Here is a 19,102-nt window from a genome sequence, read left to right as displayed (position 1 = left end):
CCCAGGGACTGAACTTCATCTCCTGCTTGGCAGGCAGATTCTTTACCACTGAGCCACCAGGAAAACCCATTGTAAGCATTGTTATATTAAATTACACAGAGCACAGAAAGCATTTATCACAGTACTTAGCAGATGGTGAATATTCAGTAAGCACTTCTTATAGTTGTATGAAGTCCCATTTCTTTACTTGGTTGCAGTCTCCTTGAGGTCAGATGCATTTTCTATCTCTTAATCCCTGGCAAAGTTTTAAGCAGACAGTAGATTCTTGTGATTAATTTTATACACCTAGTAAAATAACATTGAATTTGTATTATTTCTCAATTTTAGAGTAAGAAGAGCAGAGTAAAACAGGCCCAGGAGTGGGCAGGCTTGGCCCTCAGGGAGGAGCTGTGTGGTCAGAGTATCAGACATCACTGTTCTGTCCTCCTTCTGGGACCCGAAGTCCAGAAAGCTCCAAATCTCAGAGAAGAAGTATGAGAGAGAACAGTTTGGATAAACACATTTAAATTTCTTAATCCCCTAATTGTAAAAGGTTAAGCAGATTCAACATGAATACATGATTTAAAGCCAGTGGTCTTGAGACTTTTGCAGGATGGTTGTGCTTTGACCATCCTTTGCCAGTATGCCTTGAAATTAAGAAGCTCTTGCTGGAATTCTTAAACCCTTTCTTAAAATATGCTTGGTTTCTCTTATCATCTTCCAATTAAAAGGAAATGAGAAAAGATGCCAGTTCAGCTGCCCTTTGAAGGAAATATGTTGATCTCAGGACATATAATTTGAATAATAACACGTAGCACTTTGCCTTTTACTGAGGGGGCCACCATCATGCCTGTTGCATTTCCAAAACTTACATCTTGTCAGGTCAATCAAAAGTCAGTCCAACTCACCACCTGTTACCTGGTAAGCCTGGCCACTGCGGAGCTGCTGGTGCTCCTGGTGGCTGGAGTGCTGAGGAATCTAAATATCTTCTGTAGAATCTTCTAGAATCAAGCCCATTTGCTGTCACAGAATGCTGCTTGGCATGGAGGCCAATCTCTTGCATGGCATAACACACAAGGTTTTTGCATTTAGGTTATTTTAATTCATGGGTAGTGCATTTGGTATGAGTTTGATTTTTACAATTTCTGATTCAAATATTGTCACAGAACATTTGAAAACAGACCTTTTCTGTATCACTAAATAACTTTTCAATTAAGTGATAACCATAAATACAAAAGTCACCTAATATAAAATCTCAGCTAAATTTTCAGATCTGGTTACATAAAGGTTTTTTGATGTAAACAAAATCAAAGTTGGGGCTAACCAGATTCTCTGTGACCACTTTATCTTTAAAATAAAATTTTGCATATGAAGCCTCTCTTTATTGAGTTTAAAGCAGCACTTCCAGTCAATGCCCAGCATCATCTAAATATTGATAGTCTGGGTAGCTGAAGTGTGAACCTTCATTTCTTTCTTTTAGATATTGCCTCACATTATCAATACATAATAGCAACCTCTTGGTAAATGCTCATGAATGCAAATTCTTATTTTATATATTTTGAGAGGAGTGTAGAATATACTGAGAATAACAGATAAGTATTTGCAAGTTCTGTCTACACATTTTTTTCCTTTCCATCTGTTGCCATATGTAGGAAATCACCTATAAAGACCCTTGGAAATGGTACAAAATTGTGCTGTCATTTGACCAAATAAACACAATTGTCTGTGGCTTTGATACTTCTCCAATAAAAAGTTCTTATTTGGCCAACATCTTTTTAGTCACAATAAAAAGTACAACTTAAAGAGCTTTTAAGTATCTACACTGGCTGCAAAAGAAAACAGGACAAGTATTTCATATGCATGTGTGCACATACACACACACACACACACACACACACACACACACACACACACACACACACACCACACACTGAACTTTGTTTCCAAGGTTCAGTGAAGGCAGCACTTTTTCACTGGTAAAATATCCAAAGAGATGAATCAGAAAATTTAGGAGCGATTTAACACCACTTTGCACAGACAATATCAAGCCTATTTTGTGGGGACTAAGAAGGGTGGATGATTAAATAGTATTCTCTAAATGGCAAGAGATTATTTTTCTCTAAATTCAAGTCTGGAAGTCACCATCAGGGGTCCACAGAGCAGGCAAGAAGATGCCTGAAGTCACCATCAGGGGAAATAACACAGTGCAGTGTGTTTGCCCTGCCAGCGAAACGATCCCCAGACAGACGCTACATGGCACTCACATAATCACAATAGTTAGACCCAAGAAAGCAGTTTATGAAGAAAAGCACCAAACAATTGGGTGTAATTTTCATCATAATCTGCAATCTTTAACCTGAATAATGAAATTTAATCACCATAAATATTAAATAGTAGAATTCCAAATGATTGGATGACCCAAGTTATCTTTGAACTTTTTCTTTTTCAAAAGCTGGTCACAGTGGCACTTAAAAAAATAAATCAGAAAATAATATGGCTTCAAGTGGACGAATAAATATGAATTTTTAAGAAAGTCTCTGCATTATCTATTGCTTTCCTCTTGATTTGGCTCCATTGATAATTTCTCCCCAAGTTTTCTAATAAGTTCTGCCAGGTCTTCTGAATTCTGAGTTTTTTCTTCAAGGAGTTCATAGCGGAGACTTGAGATGTCTTGTTTAATTTCCTTCAGTTCCCCTTTGAAAAACAAGAGTGACAAGAATTAAATTGTAAATATGTAATGCAGAGAAGCTAGTGATTCTGTATAGATCAAAATCTGTTTTAATTCCACACATATCTGTATTTTGAATCTTTTCAGAGGAAATCACTCTTAATGGGGGCAGATTTCTGTTTTCTCAGCTAAGTATTTTGGGTAATGAAAAGATTATAGAGAAAGCTTATAATGAAAGTCCCCCTAAAATAATTGAAATTGAAACACTGGCAACAAATATTAAAGGATTTTGGGGCCAATGGACCCTCCCTTTCACCACCCACTGATTTCTTCCTCCAAGTGTAAGTAAAAGCATTAGTCACTCAGCTGTGTCCAACTCTTTGCAACCCTGTGAAGGCTTCTCTGTCCTTGGGATTCTCCATGCAAGCATACTGGAGTGGGTTGCCATGCCATCCTCCAGGGAACCTTCCTGACCCAGGGATCAAACCGGGTCTCCTGCATTGCAGGCTGATTCTTTACTGTCTGAACGACCAGGGAAGTCCTCTCCCTCTAAAGCCCCCCACAAAAATAGTACAGTCTACTTTCCCTGTTTGCAGGCTCCGCATCTGGAATATGAAGGATAGACTGGAATACAATACTCCTTTTTTGTATGAGGAACTTGGTATTGACACAGGTCCTAGAACCAATCTCCCACAAAGACTAAGGGATGACCACAGTTACTTATCTAGCCAACGGCATCTGCCCTTTGGAGAAATAGCCTCTATTTCCTCAGCATGAGGCAGTGCTGATGCCCGTTGCGATGCGGTCTCCTCCCCTTGAAGCCCACCCTTCCCACGTCCACCTCTCCAGCTCTCCCTCAGCTTGGCCTCAGGCCCCAGGTGTGGCTCATGCTCACGGGCTGACTTCAACTCACCTTCATTCACTTCATCACTCTCCTTGTCTATCTGGGCTTGTAATACATATCTTTTAATGAGCCTCTTCATTATTTTCTAGACAGGAAAAGGAGAAATCCATCTTAGTTTTACATTCATGACCAATCTCTCATTTGGAATAAGCTTCTGAATCTTTCTGTCTTTAGTAAATACTTTGAAGTGATAGCTATGAGAGATTAAGATGATTTATCTGATAGGGAATGTATACTATCTACAGATTTTAAAGTAAATTTTAACATCACCAGGGCTAATGACTCAAAAGTTAATTCATGAGAAAAGAGTAAGTTTAGAGCAAATGCGTAATCCTTGATGTTCATTGCTTGTATTTTACTTGAAAAATGTTAGAACAAGACACAGCCTTTCAGCTGGGTGGGTCAAAGGTGTGCAGTTCGGCCTGTGGGAATGGAAAGTTAAGTAAATGTGCCTCATTTATGGATTTTCCCCTCCATTACCAAGAAATGTAGCCAGTTTTGATTGTATACTTTCTAATAATTTAGGAATGGCTAGTTTCAATGTAATAATATTTCTCCAGCACTTGGCTTCTACCATGAGGATACTGCTTTTACTATATACTTTTTATTAATAATAAGAGGCTCAGCACATATGTAGGAAGTCCTGAGTGGATGGATATATAGCTAAACCAAATCTTACTACCTAAGCCCAAAATTAAATGATAGACAATAAAGTCCCACTTTCAATAACTTATTCTAAGGATGTAATTAGGTATACAAACAAGTCTGTTCATAGTAGTACTCCTTACAATAGTGGAAAAAATAAACCCTAAGTGTTCATCAATAGGGGATTATTTATTTGTACAAAGGAATACAGTACATCCATTAAAATTAATATGAATATATGCTTTGCGAAGTGGAAAACTATTACTCATTATATATTATTATCTCATTTAGATAACACAGCATATTTGTTGGTGGTGCTGTTTAGTCACTGAGTTGTGTCCAACTCTTTTGCAATGCTGTGGAGTGTAGCCAGGCTCCTCTGTCCAGGCAAAAATAGTGGAGTGGGTTGCCATTTCCTTCTCCAGGGGATCTTTCCAACCCAGGGATCAAACCAGCATCTCATGCATTGGCAGGTGGATTCTTTACCACTGAGCCTTCAGGGAAGCCCAATATTGCATAAACATTTCTATAATAATATTAAAATGTATGTAAAATTATACACATACGTATAATCATCTGGCAGAATATTTACAAAAAGTAAGTAGTCTTAATTGCTCAGTAATAGAGTTTGAGGTGACTTTTACTCTCTTCTTATGCTTTTTGAATATAGTCTTGATACAATAAACATGTAGGGTCTAATTCCCATGATGGCAAGATTTCATCTATTTCATTTACTTCTGTATCTCTAGTACTTAGAAAGTGCATGGTATGTTGTAATTACTCAATAAATATTTTTTGTATTAGTGTATTATCACTGAAAAAATATCATAACAGGTCATTATCCTTTTAATAATCGCACTGGGTGAGTTTCTAAATATTACAAATAACTAGTCTTATTTCTTTAAAACCTCATGCTTACCTGATATTGTCTTGGAGGATTAGTGAAACTGTTTAACTGGAAATCTTCTGAGCTCCTTATACTTGATTGTTTACTATGTGCAAACTGTAATTTGAAAAGAATTAGAAATTGATTATTATTTAATTTTTAAATAATGTGATGGCATTTATCTCATAGTTTCATATGTGATAGTTACACATATGAACTAATAGTCTTATATACATAATCTTTTCTATATGTATGCTGCTGCTGCTAAGTCACTTCAGTCATGTCCGACTCTGTGCGACCCCATAGACGACAGCCCACCAGGCTCCCCCATCCCTGGGATTCTCCAGGCAAGAACACTGGAGTGGGTTGCCATTTCCTTCTCCAATGCATGAAAGTGAAAAGTGAAAGTGAAGTCGCTCGGTCGTGTCTGACCCTCAGCGACCCCATGGACTGCAGCCTTCCAGGCTCCTCCACCCATGGGATTTTCCAGGCAAGAGTACTGGAGTGGGGTGCCATTGCCTTCTCTGTTCTATATGTATAGTGCCATTTTAACTTAATTTGCTTAATATTCTTTCTTCCAACACAAATCATAGATGTTTTAGGTGTGTTCAGCCTCTTGGTGACTATTAGAGGTTGTCTGAGGACTGTCTTAGACTTTGTGGCTGTCAGTCATGCTGTCATGAGAGTCATGCTTTAACACTCCCACAGTTGTATCCTTGGTAGAGGGAGAGACAAACAAGTTGAGAAAATAATAGTGGTGATCTCAGAAGTCCACTGGTGAGGGAGCCACAGTCCAGCACGACTGACAGCACCATCTGCACATGCAGTAGACTGTGATGAGACTCCTGAGGAAACACCAGGAGACGACTTTGTTGAGGGATAGGATCCAGGTGTCAAGAAAGCACTAATAAATCTATTTGAATTTTAGGACGTGTATAATACCCTATCTGGGTAGGACTTTTCAAATAATACATATGCTTGAAGAGGCAAATGACAAAGAAAGCAATCTGCAAGAGAGGTGGTAAAGCACCATATTAACATGCTAAGAGAAAGATTAGAAACCTCTTTAACACATTTTCTAAAGGGAAAATGGCTTTGCAAAGAAATAAATAGGAGAAACTGAACAAAACACAGTATCTCCAGATATATATTTTGCGGGGTGCAAAATTTTTTCAGGGGTAAAGAAACTTCAAGACCATTTTACTAAGACAGCCATGATTTCTATTTCCCAGTGATATCTATGTTGTTAAAGCTAATGCATGCTTGCTTGCTTCAGTTGTGTCCGATTCTTTGTGATCCCATAGACTGTAGCCCACCAGGCTCCTCTGTCCATGGGATTCCTCAGGCAAGAACACTGGAGTGGGTTGCCATTTCCTCCTCTGTTAGAAGTAAAATGAAAGTGAAAGTCGCTCGGTCATGTCCAACTCTTTACCACCCCACTGGAGTATACGGTCCATGGAATTCTCCAGGCCAGAATACCAGAGTGGGTAGCCTTTCCGTTCTCTAGGGGATCTTTCCAACATAGGAATCAAACTCAGGTCTTCTGTATTGCAGGTGGATTCTTTACCAACTGAGCTATCAGAGAAGCCCGATGAAATTCAATTAAAATCCTTAACTCCAATTCTTTGATGCTATAAATGGCCACACATTGAAGTAAAGCAGCTATGCACACATTCATCCATTAAACAGGTATTTTATGAGCATCTTCTATATGTAAAGAACTGTGCTATGTCCTGGGTATTTAATGAAGAACATAAATAATTATCTAGCTGAGTTATAATAATAGGGAAAATACGGCAAGGCTGACAAGATTCATAAAATATATGTATAATTGTGAAGATATTCTTTAGATAACATCCTTTTTCATGTAGCTATTTCCCTTTCTCTTTCACCCTTTCTAAAAATGTCAAGAATACAGACATTCTGTATTTTTTTTAACTTGATATCAACTTTTAAAAAAATAAGATAAAATTATACAATTGACCAAATTAACCAGAAAGATGGCTTAGGTTCTGTAAAAGAACTCTTGACAAAAGCCTGAAAATTCAAATCTGGTTCTGCCTTCAGTTTAGCTGTGGAACACTAGGTGAGAAGCTGAAATCCTATAATCTCTCCTGATAGTGAAGAGAATGCCCTAGTTGATCTCTGGAGTCCTGCTGCTGCTGCTGCTAAGTCGCTTCAGTTGTGTCCGACTCTGTGTGACCCCATAGACGGCAGCCCACCAGGCTCCCCTGTCCCTGGGATTCTCCAGGTAAGAACACTGGAGTGGGTTGCCATTTCCTTCTCCAGTGCATGAAAGTGAAAAGTGAAAGTGAAGTCGCTCAGTCGTGTCCAACTCTTTGCGACCCCCTGGACCGCAGCCCACCAGGCTCCTCCATCCATGGGATTTTCCAGGCAAGAGTACTGGAGTGGGGTGCCATTGCCTTTTCCACTGGAGTCCTTCAAACCCCATTAATTTATGAATTTGTGAGACAAATGTAAACTTCAACATATTTTAATATTTAATTCATTTGCAAATAACATAATCATTAATTTTTATAATGATATAAAATATAATGATCTTAACCTATAATATTAGATATGATTCCTGAATTTCAAACTGTGACTTATGCTTTAAAGACATCATTAAACATGATGACCAGAGTCAAGCTCACTTCCACCCCTCAGTTTTTAAGCTAAAGCATGGAGGGTGAGGACAGGTTCATAACCAGAGGGAAAAGATCCAAACAAAGGGAATTTTGGAGCATCACAGCCATCTACTTATGAACACCTAGCCTCATGGTGACCAATTATTAATTTAATGTTTTCTTTTGTTAGAGGCCACGAACATATCCAAATGGTGTTCATGGAAATAAGAAAGTGAAAATTTATACTTCTTTGAGATTATTTTAGAGATGAATGTGTGGACCTTAGTACATGATGTGCCAATCATCCCAAATTAAAGCAGCTCCACAACACACCACACCTATGGCAATAATACTTTTTTGAAAACTTAATAACCCCACAGGTGGTCTTTCATTTGCTCTTTTCTAACTTAAGGCCTTTGAATTTGTTGTTCCCAATCCCCACATCATTATCTTCCTGGGTCTTTGCCTGACTGACTTGCTTTGTCTGATCCTCTGGAGTTGAGATGAATGTATAAGCTCCTCAGATGGCTTTCTCTGCCCACCCCACGAAAACAGATCTTAAGAAAGTTAGGCCTTTTGTATCCTTCGTGCTCTGTGCATGCCAAATTGCTTCAGTCGTGTCTGACCCCTTGTGACCCTAAGGACTGTTGCCCACCAGGCTCCGCTGTCCATGGAATTCTCCAGGCAAGAATACTGAAGTGGGTTGCCCTCCAGGGGAGCTTCCCAACCCAGAGATTAAACCCGTGTCTCTTATGTCTCCTGAATTGGCAGGCAGGTTCTTTACCACTAGCACCACCTAAGAAGCCTCTTGTATCCTTCATAACATGCCAATTACTTTATTCATTGTCTTGTTTACATGGTTATTGTCTACACCCTCCTGGGCTCCACAGAAGAAAGGACTTTGTTTAGTTCATCTCAGTTTCCCCACAGCCATCATTCTGAGACAGATGGTAAATGATCAGAAGTAGTTGGCTGATGAAATGAATGAAGAAGTACTTTTGGGTAACTAATGGAGATCACTTGGTTTCCGGACACCTTGCTGTACAAGGCATGTACAATCTAGGTTCATGAAACAGCTGGCTACAACTCAACCACATGGGAAAAATATATCTGAAACCTGGAGAGCTGGTTTTAAGGTCTGAGGCAGATGACTTACAAACTGACATACTGGATGACACAAAAGAGGCAAGGGAAAGCCAGAAAACAGTTTTAAGAATGCATACGATTATAGGTTTTCTAAAGTGTGGATCTACAGTATGTCATACCGTTTTAGCATAACACATGGCTTCCCTTTGCATGCGTCCAGTAGGCAGAGTCTGGGCTTTCTCAGTTGCAACATTTTTAACACTTTGGGCTGAGTAATTTTTTTTTTTACTTTAAAAATTCCATGTGTTTGAAAATTAAATGTCCACTTTTCAATGACAGGTGTATCTAAGAAGCCATTACAAGGAAAATTAGAAAATATATGTAAAGAAAATAATAGAATTTTATATCACTAACACTGCCATTTAATAGAAAAATCTATAATCACTTTTTAAAATCCAGATGCACATTTTTGAAAAATACAAATACCCAGGTATTGTTTTTTTGCTCCAAAGCTCCAGATGTAATTCCAATGAGCAGCCATGTTTAAAAATAAGGTTTTTAATTTGATCTTTTACTTTCAGCCTGTTTCACTTTTTCTATTTCATATTCAGTGCTCCCATTTCACTTCATTTATGGGTTAGGTACTTCCTTACTGTGGAGGTCTTCTAGTGCATTGTATAATGTTTGCCTGTATCCCTGGTCTTCACCCCTAGATGCCAATAATAGAACCCAACACTAGTTTTGACAACCAAACCTGTCTCCAGGTATTACAGATGCACCCTAGACTGCTGGTCATGTGGGATCAAAATCAGCTCTCACTGAGAACCAGTTATATAATTAAATGGTACCTGACTAAACAGTAATAAATCCACTTGGATCTTTTTTATGTGACGAATTCTACTCTAAATCTGCAACGTGAATTTGAATGCAAATCTAACATCTATACAGCAAAAATTTCGAATCAGTTTCTAATATGTAGTAGGTATTCAACAAGCACGTGTTTAAAAACTTAATAACCCCAAGAAATAATATGTAAGAAGAAACTTACCCAATGGTGCAAAGAAGCATTTTAACCACTTGGTGGCAGAAAATTCTAATTTATATTTGTTTTGATGTACGGCCACTAAAATAGACTGAGAAGTCGAAGCGAGTCAGTGGGCAATATGAATAGCATTTAACCCTTAGTGATTTGGACATTTACAGATGATACTGATGTATAATATGCGATGGGAGTGAGGAAGGGGGTTTGGTGAGTGGAAGCAGGGATGATTGGGTGTGAGCTCTGTACCTGACTAATATGCAGATATACACTCCAGTTCTGAAGGAAGCACTGCCTGCTCCTTTTTTTTCATACCTTCTACCACATTTCCTGCATTCTTTATGTTGTCTTTCCTTCACTTCCTAGGAATTAGTTTGATATTAGCATTTTCATCTTGCTGCAGCTTCACTGTAGGATGGCAGTGAGGAATACTAAATAACTGTTGTTATTTGTTAAGCGGAACAAGCAAGCTTCAGTCTTTGGAATTTTTTATGTTTGGACATAGCAACAGTTCTGAGAGTTTCCCACTCTCCACAAGCATTGAAGGGTCTGAGGCTGGGATCAAAGCAATGAACTGAAAAAGTATAGGCAATATGATCAGTCAGCAGTGGGTGCTGACGTGTGGGAATGAAGCCACGTGGTACAGTGCTTGTAAAAACTCTTGCTTTGGAATCAGGTAGATGTGGATTTGAATTCTGGCTCTGGCACATGTCTGAAATGGGACTTTGAGCAGTTCATTTCACCTTTGTTATCCTCAGGTTTCTCATGTATAAAATAAGGAAAATAATATTACCTACATCCCTAGAGCTAAATCTGAGGATTAAAGATGTAAGTGGTGTAGAATATGTAGCTTGACATACAGTTGATATTGTACAAATGTCAACAACTATTATTACTATATGGAAGGATAAATATCTACTTTGTGGCTTTAGACCTGTTTCATGGTTGGTTTGAATCTGTTTTTTTTTTTTTTTTTTTCTTTTTTCTTTTTTTTCCTGGAGATACTTCGCTGAATATTGCTTTTCACTTATGTGTCCATGACTAAGGCATTCAGGCAATGAAATATTCAATGATTCCCACACCCAGATGAGCATTAGAATCTCTTAAGGACTTAATAAAATACACATTTCCAGGTTCCATGGCCAGAGATTTTAACTTGATAGCTCTAGAGCAGAGGATGGGTAATTTGCACAAATTTGTATGGCAAAATGACCCTGGTGATTGTAATTGGAACTATTTCATCAGATGACTAAAAAGACAGCCTCTGACCTAACTGAAAGCTAAAGGACGTAGTTCTTGGGTATGTAACTGATGAAAAAAATCTACACATCTCATTCAATATAGTGCAGAATGGATCCAAAATGCCAAGATGTCTTTATGCTCCACACTGGCCTATTGTCTGGGTCACGTGAAACCTGCTCTGAAACTGACACTTGAAGGTGATCTGTTCTAGAGCTGGAACAGAGCAGATATTCAAGAAGCTATTTGGCATTTTTAGGTTTACATATATAATGTAGTATAGCAGAGACTGAATATATGCTGTTCTTTCAGACTCTGTGTCTGAAAAGTTAATGCTAGAGACCACCAAAGTGAGTGACAGAATTAAAAGTAATGACTAAAGATAATGATGAAATTAAAAGATGCTTACTCCTTGGAAGAAAAGTTATGACCAACCTGGATAGCATATTGAAAAGCAGAGACATTACTTTGCCAACAAAGGTCCGACTAGTCAAGGCTATGGTTTTTCCAGTGGTCATGTATGGGTGTGAGAGTTGGACTGTGAAGAAGGCTGAGTGCCGAAGAATTGATGCTTTTGAACTGTGGTGTTGGAGAAGACTCTTGAGAGTCCCTTGGACTGCAAGGAGATCCAACCAGTCCATTCTGAAGGAGATCAGCCCTGGGATTTCTTTGGAAGCAATAATGCTAAACTGAAACTCCAGTACTTTGGCCACCTCATGCGAAGAGTTGACTCATTGGAAAAGACTCTGATGCTGGGAGGGATTGGGGGCAAGAGGAGAAGGGGACGACAGAGGATGAGATGGCTGGATGGTATCACTGACTCAATGGATGTGATTCTGAGTGAACTCCGGGAGTTGGTGATGGACAGGGAGGCCTGGCGTGCTGCAGTTCATGGGGTCGCAAAGATTCGGACACGACTGAGCGACTGAACTGAACTGAACTGAAAGATAATGAATGCTTACTTTGTTTCAAAAAGTATTGTTATATGGCTCATCCGACTGATTTCTATAGTTTACGTGGAGCAGATATGCAGGAAGAAGATGTGGAGGAATGTTCATGTGACCTAACCACTTTAACCTTCAAGGAGTCAGAAAGAAGACCCGAGAGAAATAGAAACTAAACATAGACTTCATGAAAAAGTGAGCAAAAGCTATACAAACTGAGTAAGGGAAAACACACCATGAGAGTTCTTCTTAGTACATAACAGTGTCAAACATGTTCCAGTAGGAGTTCACCTCAGCAACAACAGGCAAAAATAAATGGAACTACAAATGGTTGCTTTAAAAAGCATTTTCTCGGGAATATAGTTAACATATCATGCAAAAGCACACTATGTGAAATGTGCCTAGTTTTGTTCATCATAAGCTTACATGGCAAAGAGAAATAGACATCTGTGTTGGTTTGGTCCTCTGGGAATCAAATGCCAAGACAGTGTCAGAAATATGAAATGTGTTCAGAATCATGCCTCTGAAAGATAATGGGAAGGGTGAGCAGACGGCAGAAAAAGCTTCCAGACCATGAGGCTTGGCTCACGTGTGAAAGAGGGAGAGGTAGGAAGATTGAGAGCTAGGCACAGAGTGCCCCAAGAGAGGTCCTGTGCTGGCAAGAAATGCCCAGGACCCAAAAAGCATGACCGTGGTGGGAAAGCTGAGGGTATCCCAAAGAGGCTGCAGCAGGAGGCTGCCAGCTGACCGAGCTCCCCAAAGCAGGTTCTGTCTTGCAAGAAGATACGAGCCATACATCTCCATGGTTGCCAAAATAAACAGCCACTCTAGAAGTTTTGTTGGTTGCCTCCCTGGTGGCTTGGAAGGTAAAGAATCTGCCTGCAATGCAGGTGACCTGGGTTCAATCCCTGGGTTGGGCAGATTGCTTGGAGAAGGGCATGGCAACCCACTCCAGTATTCTTGCCTGGAGAATCCCCATGGACAGAGAAGCCTGGTGGGCTTCAGTAAACAGGGATGCACAGAGTTGAACACGACTGAAGCAACTTAGCACACATACACCAGAAGGTTCAGCTGACACAGAAATCAACATTTTATTGATCTACCACTAGGGTCAGACACCAGAGGCTTTGTATTGACCTTAAAGAGTTTATTTTAATCTGGGGTTGAAATATATGCTAATGGAAAGCATAAAGTAATCCAGTCATGTTAAAACGATATAAAGTATATTTTTCAGATGATTTAAACAAATTTTAATTTTCTACATTTTTGGAGAAACTACAGAGAAAATAAAATCATTTCATTTGAAAGGCACTACAGATTCTATCTGCCTGGAGAATTCCATGGACATAGACTGCAGGGTTACAGTCCATGGGATCACAGAGTCAGAGACAACTGAGTGACTAACACACACACACAGCTGCTGCTGCTGCTAAGTTGCTTCAGTTGTGTCCGACTCTGTGCGACCCCATAAACGGCAGCCCTCCAGGCTCCTCTGTCTCTGGGATTCTCCAGGCAAGAGTACTGGAGTGGGTTGCCATTTCCTTCTCCAGTGCATGAAAGTGAAAAGTGAAAGTGAAGTTGCTCAATGGTGTCTGACTCTTCGAAACCCCATGGACTGTAGCCTATCAGGCTCCCCTGTCCATGAGATTTTCCAGGCAAGAGTACTGGAGTTGGTTGCCATTTCCTTCTCCAACATACACATAGATTCTATCATAAAGCGAAAAAAAGCATTTTAATCCCCTTTAAATTTTTTATACTTGTTCAATGATTTATTGTTATCATTCACTCATCATACTTTCAGTATAAGCAATTTCTTATTGCAAAGTTATAAAATCCAACTTGAAGTGAAAGTATTAGTTGCTCAGTCATGTCCACCTCTTTGTGACCCCATGGACTGTAGCCCACCAGGCTCCTCTTATCAATGGAATTCTCCAGGCAAGAATACTGGAGTATGTAGTCATTCCCTTTTTCAGGGATTCTTCCCGACTCAGGGACAAATCTGGGTCTCCTGCATTGCAGGCAGATTCTTTACCATCTAAGCCACCAGGGAAGCCCCAAATCCAACTTACACTGACCTATTTTTTTGAAAAATTTTGCTGAGTTAATTATAACCAAAGGACAAAAGCTGCTTCTCTGTAACAAGTACCTACTAGTGTTTGTGATTTACAAAGCTTCAACTGAATCCTCCCAACCATTTTGTGTGATGGGTTGTACAACTTGATTAGTCCTATTTTGTCAATGAGGAAATTAAGGTTCAGAGAAGTTAAATGAATTGCTAAAGTGGCAGAGATGAGATGAGATCTCAGTCTTCTGACTACTTAGTTCAATGCTCTCACTATATCAATATTATATCAATACTTAAGAGTATTCCTATTTTGTTAGAGGAGGTAACACACTTGGCTTAAAAACAAAACAAAATCGCAACCCTCCTTGGCGTTTGTGTTGCATGCGGTGGCCCTGGAACAGAGCTCTGGCTAATGAGATATAGTAACAGATGTTGGGAGGCACTTCTGAGGGTGGTGACCGATTCCTCTGGTGCCCAACTTTTCCTCTGCCCCCTTGCTTCTTCATGCCTGAATAGTAGGTGTCATGTCTGGAGGTAAAGGTGTCATCTTGTATTTGACTACGATAAAAGTATCCAGGGGAATTGCAGAGACTCACTCCTGACAAGAACCCTGTACTGCCAACTCTGGAGAGTTAAATGAGAAGGGAGAAGACAACTGTCTTGCTTAAATCACCATGTTTATTATTACCATTATTATGTGCAACTGAATGCAAGTCTCACCTAATACATTGCTCTTCTCCTGATTAGTTCACTCATAATTTCCTTCTGCCTTGTGCCCCTACTATGTGCCTGCTGCCAGAATGAATCAAAAGTCCCCATCATGAAGGATTCTGCCACTCCAAATTAGGCAGCTGATGTAGCTCTCGGGTACACTGCTTATTGTAAACTGTGCTGACTGGAGCAGCCACTGAATTCTCAGGGAGCCTCTTTTGACAACCTCTCGATTACTGACAAATAATGCAGCTCTGCTAGGTGTGCATAATCGCCACCTGAGCTGTGAAGAATTACATTAATTATATCTCCATCAGGTCCCTGACAAGTTCCTCTATTATTTTAATTTTTCCTTCTTTACATCACAGTTCTATATTTTATCACCCCAAAGTACTCCAAATATATGTTTAATATCTGCCTTAAACAGCCATGTAATTCTTTTTGCTGATGCACTGGACACAGGCTTGCTTTAACTTCTCAATAGCAGATTCTTTGAGCACTGCCAAATTGTTAATTCTTTACTGTGTCTACTGTTTCTTAAAATTGCTTCTGAATATTTGTCCTTCTTTCTGAGAAGATAAGCCAGATCATAAGTGTGGCTCCATATTTTCAAATGTGATCTTACCTGTTTTCTGTCAAGTGATAATTTTGAAAGGTCTTCATGACTTCCCAAAATTCCAAATTTCTTTCCTTCATTTCTCTTTTAAAGATAGAGAGTAAAATGAATATAATCACTAATTATACATTGAGAACTGTAAGAAGAATTTCAGTCTTCCTTCATCCCATATTCTAAAAGCCATCTGGTCTAATTCTCCAGCAAGTTTCTTTGAGAGGAACATATTCTTACTAGGGTCTTCCGTTTGGTGAATACTCGGACATTTTGTTTGGACACTGAATTGTCTGGGGTTGCAGTTCTAACCACATGTTACTAAGAGCGACATGCTTAGTAACATGGAGTAAGGTGAGAGAAATTTTTGCTATTCAACCCACTGAGTTCTATAAGTTATACATCTGGGAGAGCACCAAAGATCATATATTTTTTCCAAAATTCCTATCCAAAATAATCATCATACATTTAAAGAAAGCTTAAGAATTCTCAAAGCACTTTCACATATTTATTTGATTTGATTTTCATGACATAGATATAACTGTAATTCCCATATTACAGGTGAAATTGGAGCTCAGGGAGCTTAACTTGAGAATCCCAAGTAGTAAGATGCAAACCCAGCAGGAATTACAATATTTCCTTTATATTCAATAATAGAACCTTATAATTGCAAGGGACCTTTATGATCATTTGGCTCAGTTGCCCACCCAGTGCAGAAAAATCTATAAAATCCTAATACTGGTCATCTAGCATTTATTGATTACTTAAAATGATAGGGAACTCACTATTTCATAAGAAAGCCCACCATTCTGTTGGACAGATCTTGATAATTTTTTTTTTTACATAAAGCTAAAATTGAACTATTAGCAAATTTTGCCCATGGCCTCTTTTCCTATAATTTGAAGAATAAAATAAACAAATGTATTTCCTCATTAAAATTGGGAATTGTAAAAAATATTCATTGTATTCCCCTTCAGTCTTCCTTCTAGAAGCAGCTGACTCATCACTTATCTATGACACCATATCCAAACCTGTCTGCCTCTTGGCCCTCCTCTGGCGGCATCTAGTCTGTGCTCCTCCTGGATACAGAGTTCTGTCCCCTTGGAATTCCTGGCAGAGAATAACCTCCCCACCCCCACGCAGTCCACATAGTGCTCCACATGCTCCACACATTCCTTAACCCTCTGTGATGGTTCTACTCCTTCATCAGGCACTAGACAGATCACTTCCATGGATTCTTAAGATGGCCCTGCTTCATGAGATTACAGTTTCCAATTAGTACCCTTAGATAGATCTTTCTTGATGTAATGCCAAGCCTCATCTCCCATATTACATGTGAGCAATTGATTTCTGAAGTTCTTTGTGTAGTACTTAAGAGTCTGTCAGTGTCCCCGAAGTCATAATTAGCTAGCTGTATAAGTTGAAGGTGAAAAAAAATTGAAGCTGCATAAGCTGAGGTATATAACTACACCTAGCTGTATAAATTGAAGGCAAAGGGAGGGACATGTAGCTACCACAGTGAAAATACGCCCCAGAATAGCTCTTCCTTTTAATACCCACTCTGGAAAATGTGACACATTATTGTAGCTACATTTCATGGATTTTTCTTATATTTTTTAGTAAAAAATGTCCAGTGTACTCCTAATAAACAGACAAAAGCCAAAGGACTGCTCTGAGCTAATTGACTACATTTGGGAACGAATAGGCATGTCATCACAAACTGCTTCTTTATAAAGGGATGTGGTATCGTGCCTATCATGGTTTTAGTGTTTAAAAACATAACTTCAAATTATTAAGTCAAATCACCTTGTTCATTTCTGCATCCTCCTGGAAACCTTTTTTATGGCCCTGGAACAATTCAGAAATCCATTTCTTAAGCCTCAATAAGAGATAAAACAGGGACTTTGGACTTGGCACCAGGTTGAAGGGAACAGGAAGAGTTCTTCCCTCCTCAAAGTAAGAAAACCAAAGTTTGGCCCTTGCGAATTTCCATTCCACATCAGCATCATCCTATACAAATAAATATGACAGTTCAGCAAGGAAATGCATAAACAGAATTACTGGGATGCTTCTGACATTGTGTGGCTAGATGGAAGTAATGTTACCTACAACGATCTCAGACCCCAAACACCACCCCAAGATATTCTCAAAAATATTAAGGTACTATTCACACACTCTTAGGAAAGAAAATTTAGGAAAATTTACTTAAAAAAATTATCATTCTTACAGATCTTAAAACTTGCATGTATTTATAAATACACTGAAAGTTATAAAGCTATTTTCCTATATTCTGAAAAACACTATGAAAAATTATTCACTCTTATATTTTGCAACAGATCACTGCTTTGATGAATTTGGGACACACACCAAGATTCTTGAATAAAAATCACTCTAAACTTGAGAAAAAGTCAATTTTGAACATCACTCAAAGTAAGATTTGGAGAACAGTGGCATTCATAAGCAATAATTTTTAAATGAAATATAAATTCATGCTGATATAGTATCTCTAAGAATTTACAAATAATACTACTAAATCATACAACATTTCTCATCCTTATTTCTTACTATCCTACCACACCCATAGATGATGTGCTTGGAAGCAAAGGATTAAAATTTTCTGATTACTACATATAAAGAATATAAAAATATAAATTTTCTATAAAATATATAAAGAACTATATAAAAAGGTAAAGAACAGATAGAAAGTAGTCTATAGTATCACCACCATTGCTGAGTTGATCCCTGGAATAGTTAAAATATATACCACATAGTATACAAATGTATAGAGATTATACCTCAATTTCCTGGAATGAACTGTTGATCATTGCAATTAACATGTTTAGCAAAACAATGACCATTGTAACATTATAGACTCCATAAAGAACATAACCGATGTTTTCAATAAATTTGTGATTATAGTTGATGACCACCGATTTCACTTCAGAAAGTCCAAATATAGCCCAAAACAGTGTCTTAAAACTCTCTTCCACACTGGGTAAAAAAAAGGAAATAAAGGAGATGATAAAGCATACAAATGAATGACAATGATAGTATAATAAAAGCAAGCTGATTTAATGTCTGAAAATTATTAGATATTCATGAGAAAATTCTTCACTTCCCTGAGCCTCAGTTTTCTTTTTTGTAAAATAGGTACAATAACTATTTCCAGGATTGTTGCAAGGATAAGGGAATATTTTGCATATGAAGTACACAACTCACTATCTGGCACATAATAAGTGCTCAATAAATGTTAACATAACTTCAAGCCACAGACATTAACATTTAAATAATCCATAGTTTTGGTAAAGAAAATATTAAATGTATTAATAAAAACAATGTAATATGTAATTTATAATTTATATATGTAATGTAATAATGTAATTTATAGTCCTTTTGTGTTTTCTGCTCATCTACACTTCTAATATCCAATAAATAGATAATGGTATGTGTCTTAAGGTGTCTTAAGGAAAATATGACAATATAAACATAGTCAATGTTACTAAAATCACTGACATGTCTTAGGAATTTCAATGCATTAGGCATAATTATTGACCAAAATGAAGCTCCTCTGCTTAGGTCAGTTGGTTCAATCTCTCTGATAAACTGAACTTTACAGGAATATGAATAATAGGTTATGCTTTGATCAGTACTTCTCATTGTAACATTTTTTTGTTGTTCTTCAGTTGCTCGGTAGTGTCCGAC

General features: G+C 38.3%; 1 protein-coding gene across 1 annotated transcript in view; it reads right to left on the bottom strand.

Moving 5' to 3' along the window:
- Positions 1-1,058: 1,058 nt before the first annotated feature.
- Positions 1,059-19,102, bottom strand: part of TRPC6 (transient receptor potential cation channel subfamily C member 6) — a 160,526-nt gene continuing 142,482 nt past the window's right edge. Inside the window, exons 8-13 of the mRNA XM_070803331.1 lie at positions 18,196-18,391; positions 17,207-17,410; positions 15,419-15,493; positions 5,116-5,199; positions 3,561-3,636; positions 1,059-2,673 (exon numbers count right to left, since the gene is read on the bottom strand). Of these exons, the coding sequence (XP_070659432.1) occupies positions 2,522-2,673; positions 3,561-3,636; positions 5,116-5,199; positions 15,419-15,493; positions 17,207-17,410; positions 18,196-18,391 (787 nt within the window). The 3' untranslated portion in view covers positions 1,059-2,521. The remainder of the gene's footprint in view (positions 2,674-3,560; positions 3,637-5,115; positions 5,200-15,418; positions 15,494-17,206; positions 17,411-18,195; positions 18,392-19,102) is intronic.

This window comes from Bos indicus, chromosome 15 (assembly GCF_029378745.1).
Source record: "Bos indicus isolate NIAB-ARS_2022 breed Sahiwal x Tharparkar chromosome 15, NIAB-ARS_B.indTharparkar_mat_pri_1.0, whole genome shotgun sequence".
In the NCBI taxonomy this organism is placed as follows: domain Eukaryota; kingdom Metazoa; phylum Chordata; class Mammalia; order Artiodactyla; family Bovidae; genus Bos; species Bos indicus.
Note: the sequence above shows the minus strand (reverse complement) of the source record. Positions and strands in the feature narration are given on the sequence as shown.